This window comes from Sinohyriopsis cumingii, chromosome 15, assembly GCF_028554795.1.
Source record: "Sinohyriopsis cumingii isolate HCF-2022 chromosome 15, ASM2855479v2, whole genome shotgun sequence".
NCBI lineage: Eukaryota > Metazoa > Mollusca > Bivalvia > Unionida > Unionidae > Sinohyriopsis > Sinohyriopsis cumingii.
In genome coordinates, this window is record NC_142975.1 from 9,685,416 (window position 1) to 9,697,639 (window position 12,224).

The 12,224-nt window shown below is 38.3% G+C and overlaps 1 protein-coding gene across 4 annotated transcripts in view; it reads left to right on the top strand.

Moving 5' to 3' along the window:
* LOC149781245 (uncharacterized) overlaps positions 1-12,224 on the top strand; it is a 306,624-nt gene that overhangs the window by 78,684 nt on the left and 215,716 nt on the right. For all 4 annotated transcript variants that reach the window (XM_089935331.1, XM_089935329.1, XM_089935328.1 and 1 more), the window contains exon 4: positions 7,113-7,217. In XM_089935331.1, coding sequence (XP_089791457.1) covers positions 7,113-7,217 — 105 coding nt within the window. The remainder of the gene's footprint in view (positions 1-7,112; positions 7,218-12,224) is intronic.

Here is a 12,224-nt window from a genome sequence, read left to right on the forward strand (position 1 = left end):
GAAACAGCACATTGAACAGCTCACCCAGAATTGTAACAAAGATCTCAATTTACTCAGGAACATCACAGGGACTGACTGGGGATCCAACCAGGAAACCCTCCTCACGATATATAAAACCCTAATTAGATCAAAATTGGATTACGGTTGTCAAGCATATAGCTCGGCTAAGCAACCTGTACTACAAAAACTTGACACTATCCAGAGAAAAGCCTTACTAGTATGCACAGGAACACTCCCCTTAACATCATTAGAAGAACTACAAACACTAACAGGAGAACTACCCTTAAAATTACGTAGGCAAGAACTGCTCCTCTGATACTCCATTCGATTAGATACCCACCCAGACAACCATCCCACCAAAATAGCTATAAATAAGTGTAACGTTGTCTTCAAACCCAAAATCATACCCACCACACCAAGTGGCAAAGTAATCCTTGAACTAAGAGAAAAGACACCTCTACTAAAAAAAAACAGGTAACAAACAATACAGACCAGAACAAATCACCATGGTTACAAAAACCACCAAGGATTAACACTGAAGCTACCAAATTAGGCAATAAAGAAGGACAAGAAAACTTACTAAAACCTGTACTGGTAAACGAAATCAACCAAAAATACCCGGACTATATTAAAATATATACCGATGGATCAAAAACAAACAACCCACCAAGAACAGCAGCAGTAATAGTCATCCCTGAATTCAATATAGAAACGGGATCCAGATTACCTGACTATTGCTCCATTTACACCACTGAATTCTGGGCTATACTTGAATCACTACAATGGATCAAAGACAACCAAATACCTAAAGCAGTCATTATAAGCGATTCCCTAAGCGTTATCAAATCGATCCAAAATCGCAATACACACTCTAGGGAACAATTCCTCGACAGAGCATGCCAATTAATCGACGATATCACCACAGCACATCAATTAGTCGAGCTCATGTGGATACCGTCGCACATTGGAATCTCTGGTAACGAAACAGCAGACAAAGTTGCACAAACCAAACTAGGAGATTAAAGCTATCAAGCTTAACTATAGCTTTACAGAAGCACTAAGCTTCGCACAAACATATATAGACCAAAAATGGCAAGATTTTTGGAACTCCTCCACAAAAGGTAAAAAGCACCATGAAACCCAAAAAACCGTAGATAGGAACATACAGCTACCTAAGGGTACCTATTTAGGACAGAAAACCATAAACAGGGTAATAACTGGAAAAACTAAACTAGCAAACAGTTTTGGAAGGTTTATAGGACCCAAACCAGCAACCATTAACTGCTTTAACTGCTACACCACCGAAGATCAACAACACGTATTCAATATATGCCCAAAATATCAACCCGCTAGGAAAATATTCATCAAAAACCAAAAAGAGATTGGATCGCCACACACATACCCAGAGTTACTTATGGACTCAAATAAAAATAAACAATCAGCATATAAAAATATAAATAAATTCATAGACTCAGCAGGACTTAGGGAAAAAATATAATTACTATCCCCACAAAACCAAAAGACCCAGTAACTAGCTAAATAAATTTAGAAGCCCCCACATAAAAACCCATAACATATCATTCAATTTTATAACAAATATTAATAAATAATTCACTTACGAAGCACCTATCAAAAACTAAGGAAAGCGCAAAATTGGATGTCCTAGATGTCCTTAACGAACTGAGTAATCAGCTAGGACTCCGGTCCTATATGTCCTTAACGAACTGTGTAATCGGCTAGGACTCCGGTCTCTTGCTAAATAAAGTATAAATAACATTCAATCTCTTAAACCGTTAATAAATAAATAACTTAAAGAGGTAATATCTAAAAACTTATAAATAACATAATGTAGGAAGCACACCCTAAACACCTCTTCATACATAATTTCTACTAACGACCTCTGTAAACAGCATAGAACACACACACTCTTTTTAGAACATTTTGAAGGAAAAAAAAAAGAAGAAAGAAACACCAGGCAAATGCAACAAGAAACCAACGATGTGAAGCAACCAGGACTGTTCCCTTGCTCTCCTTCCCACTAATGACAGCCAACCATTCAACTGTAAGGGACCTTTATGGACCCACAGATTGAGGCCAAACTATCAGGGTTCCTTGAACCCATAAAAGCCTGGGGCAGGTGGCACCATTCCCTTCCCCAGGAACTACTAGCAGGCTGCGGTGAAGTCAGAAAAAAGTGGCACATACACAGTTGTGCTCACGCCACTATAATTAAGCTCAACAACAACAACGACAAAAATGCTAATACTGCAACCTTTTAATGAAAAATCCCTGAAGAAATCATTCGGTGTCAGTTGTCTCCAACTTTTGCTTGCATTGCAGTTAGTGATGAAACCGCGTCTATTTATTTGTGACATTGTGAAGTCAGTATGACGTTGTAACAACCACGTGATATCTGTTCTTGTGCAAACGAGGATGTTCCAAACGGTTCAATAAATGAAGCGATATCAATTTGTCTTACTGTAGACCACTTTGTTAAGAGTTGGTGTATGAGCCCACTGCAGAGTAGGATGTATTACAAGTTGTTTTGTCCAGTGTTTTATACAAGTTTAATAGTTTTTACAATATATAGGGATGTTCTGTAGGCCATTTTGCTTCTAGTTGTGTGTATGAGGCGCTGGCCAAACGGGGTGTTCTATAGGTTACACTGCTCACATGTGGGTGCAAAGAGGCGACTGCAGATCGAGATGCAATAAGGTTTATTACTTGCCTACCTCCTCTCCCCTCCCTTGAGACATTAAAAACGAAAAGCGTCTTGTATATAAAAGGATGCACAAAATTTACTCCTTTCATTTATTCATTTATAACTGCTAACGTGGTTGTCGCCGGGGGGTCCATAATAATGTCACCAGGGGGTCCATAATACTCGCCTTTACAGATCACTCACATATCTCACTTATGTCCATGTGAGTTCGAGTCTCTGCTTGTCCAACGCGGGTAGGTGAGAAAGCTTGCCAGTAGTTTCCCTTAGGTCGGTTGTTCTCCCCGGGGTCTTCTCGACTTCTTCCACCAAATATACTGGTCGCCATGTGCAGACCATCATGAGCAGAAAAATACCGTCAAACCCCACAACTCCCAACCCACCCCAACACTCATCTTGTTCGCGTTTTAAACCAATGGAATTTTCATTGTCAACATCCCCCCTTCCCACTGTTCTTTTACGGTTCCTGGAAAAGCTTATTTTAGTCAAAAGGTGAGGTTCATTGGACAATGCCTACAAAAGAGTTAAAAACTGTATGGTCTGAATGCAATATTTTGAATTTCTTGTTTTAACATTTCTCAAAAAATTAAAAAATAAAAAGAGCAAGTTGAGTAAACGTGGTGTTAATGGGTTCAGTTGATTTAACTCCCAAAGTAATGAAAATTTACGGAATTATTTGGAGCGATAGGATGGCAATGATCAATCCTGTTGTCTGAATACATAGACTCGCCCATGCAAATATGGCGGATGTGTTGAAACTTCGGTGTATGTTGAAACACGAACAAGATGACAGTGTTGAATACCCTCTAGCGACAATCAGGTTAGAAAGTATTAAATGATGAATGAAATTACTCACTTCTGTACATTTTTTAATACCCATGATGCTTTTCGCTTTATGGACCAGAAGAGCTTACGGGATGGTCTGATGTGTTGTCCGTCGTTCGTCGTTCGTCCATCCGTTAGCACAAGTTGGTTATCACTACTGTTTGGAAGATTCCCTTGAAACAAAAGATTCATCCCATGGTTAAATTGATCCTTGATAAAATGGTGCTGTTGGCAATCCAGTATGGCCACCATAGCGGCTATCGTGAAAATAGTGTTATCGTTACTCTTTAATGGATGGTCAGATCAACATGAAGTTTTGACTGTGAAGGTTACTTGGTCCTAAATGAAAACAGTGCAGATCTTAGGTCCATTGTGGCACACATGTGTTGTCTCTACTTCTCCTGGATGGATGGTCAAATCAACATAAGATTTTCACTAAGAGACTTCTGTGATGTCTAGTTAGTCTCAAATCAAAATGGTGCTGATCTGGAATGAAAGACTTGAAATTTTTGTTTTCGCTACCCTTCCTACATGGATGGTCATATCAACATGGGGTTTTCGTTAAGACTTTTTATAACGTATAATTACTTGGAAGTCCAATATGGTCGCCACGGCAGCCATTTAAAAAATCTTCCTATAGCAACTCCTCGTGAACAAAACGTTATGTTGACGTACTGGTGTCACTAGAATACTTATGATAATTTCCAAATGCTCGTAAATGAAAATAGTGACTAAGTGAAATTAAATATGGCGCCACACAGTGTTCGTATTCCTAAATGAAGATGGTGCTGATATGGCGTCTAATATAGCTGTCACAGTTGCCAGCTTAAAAATGTTGTTATTGCTGCTTCTCCTGAATGAATGGTTACGTCATCTTTGGGTTTTCACTCAAAGATTTCTGATAATTTCTATTGATCTTAAATTCTGATCTAATATGTGGTTGTGTTAAAAATCTTGTTTTAGCAACTTTTCTCAAAGGGAAAGTCATTTTGACATGAAATTTTCATCACAAGAGTTCTTATGGTGTCTACTTGGGCCTAAATAAAAATGACAAGTCCTCAGTATCGTCACCAAGGTGGCTGTCTCTCAAAATTCTGCCATGACGGCCAGACCTAACCGCAGTTCCGTCCCAAGCATTAGTCAGTTGCTAGTGATGTACTCCTTACTAGAAGGTTTCCAGACGTTCTTGCTTGAGGGTGATGCTGATTTCCACGCATGCGTCAGCAATTTAAAAATAAGGTCAATAATAAATGCAATCATAGGTGTTCTGTTCTGACAGGATTATTACTAAAAAGTGAGTGCTCTGAAGGTTTTAACGCCATGGGTCAAAAGAAGAGGGGTTTTAGTTACCGTCCGCATATCAATGTCAGTCAAAATAAATTTATTAATTACTAGCGAGCCTCAGATAAGTCAGAACTGACGGGGAGGTTAAAACAAATACGGCCCGACAACGTTGGTCTCCGCAGTCAGAAAAAAAAATATGCGGAGACATACTTGTTGGTCTAATGTAATATAGACTACTTTGTTCACAGTCGGATGTAGTCCCCAGGTGGACGTCTGGTCTAAAGCGCTCGCCTTTATCGATCACTGTCATCCCAATTCTGTCAGCGCGGGTTCGAGTCTATGGCTCGGCCAGTGTGGATATGTAAGAAAGCTTGCCAGTGACTTCACGTTGATTGGTAGTTCTTACGGGGGATTTCCAGGCTTCATCCTCCACGATTTATACTGACTGCCATGTATAGCAGCCTATCATGCGCTAAAAATGGCGTTTAACCCAAATCAACAACACAAAAAACAGCAGATCGTTTGTACTATTGACTGCTTTATTCACAGGTGGATACATTAGGTAACATTTAGACCACTTTGCACACAGTTGGCAGGACCATAGAGAGCGATCATGGGCCCTGGTGTAAGTAACACCTGGGCCTCTCCTAGTTCTTGTTCAAGCAAAATAAAAAGTGTTGTTCGGCTCGGGCCCCCTTACGGGCATAGGCCCGGTGAAATATCCCCGGTTGCCCCCCCCCCCTCCTTTTGTCGGCCCTGACAGGTGGATGCGAGAGGAGGTAGCAGATCTGGTTGTACTGTAGATTATGTACACAGTTGGGTGGATGAAGCGACCGCAGATTGGGGTGCAGTGTATAATACTTTGTTCACAGTTGGATGAGTGAGGAGATAGCAGGTCTGTGTTTAACGTGGGGATACTTCGTTTAAAGCTGATATGAGAGACAGCATTAGATTGGGATGTACTATCGACTACGTTGTACATTGTTGGGTGAACGAGACGCTAGCAGATCGGGATGTACTGTATATTACTTTACTCACGTATGTGTACTTGAGCAAAAAATTGATAAATGTCATTCCAATAAAATAAATAACAACATTCTTTGTGTTCAGAACTACAAATGGCATCGACATCTGACAGTTATTGCGATTTAAAAAATATCTCACGTTCAGATGCCGATAAGAATAGGATGAGAATGAGTGTAGTGGGGAAGGGAGCCTAGCTAGCCCCCCCCCCCCCCCGAAAAAGCTTTAAACAATCGGAACGTATCATATAGGAAGTTTTCTTTACAGATTGATGCTTAAAAACATGCCCCAGAAACGCATTTTTAAAATTCAGGATCGTACATGAACTTCGCCCTCATTACTCACAGTAGAGGTTCCATCGCATGGACCCCTGGCCTAATTGCGTACGCCTCATCCCATTAAATAGCATATCTGGATCCTCCATTGCTGATTAAAGCAGTATTTTTAAAACACATCTGTGCTTAATGTTACAACAGAAATGCAATGCAAAATGATTAGTTTTAAATTATTTGACTTTAAACTCGTAAAACCATGGCGTCTACTAGTCTGAATTCACGTTAACACACCTATGAAAATGTCGTATCATTTTTCTTACATCCGTGTAGAATTTTTGATTCACAAGAAAAACCTGCAAAAGTGAAAATTTATTGACCAAACAATGCCATATTTTTAAACCAGATTTTTTTAATTAAAAAGCTGTTCAATATTATTTTTAATGTTCGGATTTTTGTGGGGTTAAAAAGCACCTGCCACCAAATAAGTGGCAGGAACTACAATCCAACAACTGTTAAACAACACATGGTTTCCTTCGTGTATTTTGAAAAATCGTTATTAGAAATGTATAACGTTAAATTCGTTGCTTTACGCTGGTGGGCTGGCTTTATCGTACATGTTTAGTCTTATGTATATTTCACATGTAATTCTAGTACACGTGTCATTTTGACCTGTTTATTTAGTAGACGTCTGATCATAGTTACGGCTGATTATGTTGAGATGTTTCTTCTGTTTCAATTCATATTGAAGTTGGCAGCCGTGATTTGATCATTGTAAATCATACTATCATGACGTCATTGCATTTTTAGGCAGACAATGGACAACATGTGATGGATAAGCATCTTGCATACGTGAATTGTTATTTAGGTTATAAATTAAAATTTTAAGTGTGCTGAAAAAAAGTTTAAGATCCATCGTTACACATGGCACATTTCACGTACAAAGGCCTTGCATAGTTTAAATCTTTCTTTTTTTTTTTTCATTCTAGGAATGTGCAATACAGCTCTATGTTTAAACAGTGGTCAGTGTACAGGAAATTATGTCCAACGGTGTACATGTCCACAAGGTTTCCAGGGAGGTAGATGTGAATATGGTAAGTAATTCTGATCATTAAATTTTTATTGCAAGTGAAGCTTCCTTGCCTCGGCTTGATTTTATAATTTGCTTTATTTTGAGAAGAGCCATTTATACGTAGATTTCTTTCTTTCTTTGATGGAATTGGAATTAACAAAGCTTCAACATCAGAAAGAAATGATGGAAATGCAAATTCAGAAAGAGGACAAGGAGAAATAAATGCAAATGCAGAGAAAGGAAAAGGAGAGGCGGATGAAGAGAGGGAGAATAGAGAGAGAGAGTATACAAATGCAAGGGGGGGGGGGGAAGGAAGAAAGATAAAAATACAATTGTGGAGAGATGAAAGATAGAGGAAGAGAGAAATACAAATGCAGAGAGAGAGAGAGAGAGAGAGAGAGAGAGAGGGAGAGAAATGCAATATATATTCAAATTATCAGATCTGCAGGCAGAGCAAGATATATTAGACTAGTATCACTTATCAAGAAAGTTACGTAGGTAAAGTCTTTACTCACTGAGAAAATGGCTGAAAGTTTGCAGTGGCCAAGAGAGAATGGACGTTGTTATTATAATATGTACTTATTGGCAAAACTCATGCAGTGTACACTTCACTGTCCATACAACAAAGTGCTAGTATAGTGTGGTCAAGATTGAATCTTGAAGGGTTGTGAGTTGGTACCTGAGTCGTATCAAGAAATGTTTAGAAATTGTAGGAAAAAAAACTGGACAAACCTAAGTCGAATTTGCAAGGGAAAAAGAACAACTATTTGATAGGCGATGTTCGGTCAAGAAGGTTGATCAATATTACGTTAAAGTCCGAAAACTCATCTTAGTGAAGAGTTGAAGAATTTCATTCATAGTGATGTCAAGTCCTATCATGATGAGCAAATGTTGAAACTTTGGAAAATGATGTCACACAAGTGATGATTATTCCTTCACTCATATTTTTTTGTGTGAATAGGTCTTTCTCTCACCAATTGTTAGTAAAAAAAAGATAATCTCAGTCTCATATGAATAATTCAAAATCCCAATTTGGACCAGAAACTTTCACATAGATAACCACAGGACAAGAGTGACCTAAACCATCTATTATGTGAATATGAACACTTGCTTGATGATACTCCTGCACGAACAAATAAAATCTATCGTGACGTTGAGATTGTTGACTCTGCTTCTGTGAGACAACATCCTGACAGGATGAATTCTCTCAAGAGCAATGTTTGAAAGAAAGAAATTAAATATTTACTGGAGAGTGATTTTATGGGGCCAAATAAACGTAACTGGAGTTCACAATGTATTCCAAACCAGATAATGCATTCCGTATGTGTACTGGTTAGAGGAAAGTCAACAGTGCCAAGAATTGATGACTGCATCGACAAAATTGGAAATGCAAAATGTCACCAAGTTTGACCTTTTAAAGTGATTCTGTCAAATTCTACTCTCGGAACGAGCAAAAGAAATTTCAGCATTTTGCAATTCCAGATGGACTTTATCAACATAATGTGAAGCCGTTCGGTATGAAAAAGTCTCCGTTAAAGTTCCAGCATTTTATGAACCCGATTTTATCTTGTCTAGATAATTGTGACGCATACATTGATGATGTCATCATCTAACACGATACCTGGAAAAATTGTTTGGAAACCATACGGAAATTTTTGGATAGATTTAGTGATGCTGATCGAGCAACTAAATTTAGTAAAAGTCAGTTTTGCCATGCTTGTGTTACATTTTTATGACATATTTTGGGGCACGGTCACGTTAAACCTGTAGAGTTAGGGTAAAGGCTATCTCTAAATCCCCAGTGCTTGTTAGTAAAAGCTCGTTCGGTTTTTGGTTATGGCTGGATATTATTGGAAATTTTGTTCTAATTCCTCTCATACTACCGAACCTATGACAAATTTGTATAGTAAGAAAAGTCAAGTTTTATTGGTATGAAAAGTGTCAGGAATCGTTTGATAACTTAAAGGCCTCACATACGAGTGCACTAGCTCATTCGGCTCCAAATTTCAGTAAATTATCAAAAATGTATATTGATACAAATGATGTTGGGGTTGATGGAGTATTGATTAAAGAAGATAAACATGATGCGAATCATCCAATGTGCTAAACAAAAACAGGACTCATATGGGCAACGAACCTGGGCGGATCCGTAGGCATGATTCTAAGCTGCTTCATTATGGTTACGAGTCCGGCGTGCTGACTTCTGAGCCACCTCGGGTCCCTAGAAGGGAGTCTGACCGAGAAGTTACCACGTAGTCCAATTTAGAATCAGTGGTTTGTGGCTTTGAATCCAGCACTGGACAGTCTTGGTTGGCTACTAAGGTGTGTTTGCGGGCAACCAACCACCAATCAATGAGTCAATATGGAAACCTAGAAAGAAAGCACAATTTTCTTTTGAGCAATTGTATACATGTAAGTACATGGGACTGCATCAGTTTTTTCAACGCTCAGCTAATTAAAGATTAGACTTTGCTATTATAAATTGCTTCAACTTTATTGTGTATCCAATTCAAATTTTAATTGAATCTTACTTAGTAATATAACTGTTGCATATGAACTATGATTGAAACAGTCACTTACCTTACCGTAAGATATGGATGTCGAAAGCCAGTACAAGCTATTAAGTGATACAAATCAAATTTAGTGCAGATATAAATTTTTTAATGAAGAGCGGTTGGGAGGAGTTAAGTATCTCTGATGCTAATGGTGGACTGTAAGAAAAACTCGTATGTACTTCATAGATAAAGGCTTGCGTGCAAAAGATCAAATACACATAGGGGAATCAATTTTGCTCTTGCTGTTCTTTACATAAATGTAAGTGATTAACACTTTAAGAATGGTAAAAGGTGAGTCAAAAACTACATTCAACTACCCAATATACGTGAAATAGCACAGTTTGAAATTTGTCAGAAATAATCAGGGTTCAGAACGCTTCAATGGCTCATCGTTGAGATTAACCATTATTCCTGCTTTGTAGTAAATAAGTTATGTCCAAGATCTTATGGAACTGTCTATGTTATGCCATACACGTTTAATTTGAGAGCACCAGAAGCCGTCTGGATGATATTAATAGTTTATAATTTCATTTTTACAGGAAGAAATAAATTCTTAACTCTTGTGCAATAGCACCATGTGGTTAACGTGTCTTAAATTCCTCGATTTCAATATTTTAAGATATACATGCTTTTTTAGTTATTTTGTATCGTTAAGCCAATAGAAGAAAGAAACATAGCTTAACGTATGTATGCATAAGATGGAAGCGTCCACAAAGTTACACTTTCGATAAGAAAAAGAGTGTAACACGTACATTTATTTAAATATATAACGTACATGGAAAAGACCATTATATACATTGTATATATATATATATATATATATATATATATATATATATATATATATATATAGTGCTGTTCAACTTAACCAATTAATTTATTTTAAAAAGTTGCACTCTTGTTTATGTATGGATGGGTTTGTGATTTATATATGCAAGTGTACGTAATGATCTTGTCATTCACGTGTAGGTACCATTTCGTCATGCTGTTAATAATGTCCGAAATGATGAAGTAAAGATGTATTAGTGATTTCCCAGTAACAAGGATCTTTTGGAAGATGTACCGTCATTAGGTCCTCTGTCCCTGTTACAAATCTTCCATCGGACTCGCGATTCAGAGATGTACCGTCATTAGGTCTTCGGCCTCTGTTATAAATCTCCCATCAGACTTAGCGATACAGAGATTTACTGTCATTAGGTCTTCGGCCTCTGTTATAAATCTCCCATCAGACCTAGCGATACAGAAATGTACCGTCATTAGGTCCTCGGCCTCTATTATAAATCTCCCATCAGACCTAGCGATACAGAAATTTACTGTCATTAGGTCCTCGGCCCTACTACAAATCGCCCAGCAGTCTTAGCGATACAGAAATATACCGTCATTAGGTCCTCGGCCTCTGTTATAAATCTCCCATCAGACCTAGCGATACAGAGATGTACTGTCATTAGGTCCTCGGCCCTGCTACAAATCACTCATCAGTCTTAGTGATACAGAGATGTACTGTCGTTAGGTCATCGGCCTTTGTTATATATCTCCTATCAGACTTAGCTATACAGAGAAGCACTGTCATTAGGTCCTCGGCCTATGTTTTAAATCTCCAATCAGACTTAGCGATACAGAGAAATAGTGTCATTAGGTCCTCGGCCTCTATTACAAATCCAACATCTGACTTGGCGATTCAGATGTACTGTCGTTAGGTCCTCGGACTCTGATATAAATACTCCATCAGACTTAGCGGTACAGCGATGTCTTGTCATTAGGTCCATGGCCTCTAACAATTCCCCCATTTGACTTGTCGATATAGAGATTTACTGTCATTAGTTCCTCGGCCTTTTACGAATCTCCCATCAGGCATAGGGATACATAGATGTACAGTCATTGGGTCTTCGGTGTAAAGATCTAAGATCTTCTATGGCGTACATAATTTGCTAAGTATCTGGAACATATATGAAGTTTCTAAATGGAATCTTCCATTCGCAAATTAGTGACTGCATGGTTGTTTTGGCTGTTTTATATATGTGTCGGTGCACACCAGAATGAGTAACTTGGCTAATCCAAAACTATATCACTCTGACCTAACTCTCAAACTCAGGTACATTTATGTATGCTATTCATTCATTACACCCCAAATGGCCTAGACCCTGCTCACCTCGCGCTAAACACTGGCATGTTGGTGCATCTCAAATGGAGTAATTGAGCCTTACTACAAATGGGTCACGGTGACCCAGTTTTCACATGTATTTTCAACTATTAGTTGGTTACAGCTTCAAGATCTCGAACCCTGTTTTTCTTACACTGATGAAAATCTATTTATCTGTACCTCAAGTGGAATAACTCCACGGTACCAGACTATGTCAATGTGACCTAATTCTCACGCTTGAGTAATGTTTTTAATGTCCAGCAGTTGCTTCTTATGTTCGCTGTATCTTTCACTTTTCCCCATTTGGACTACATATACGTTGTTTCATCTCTAC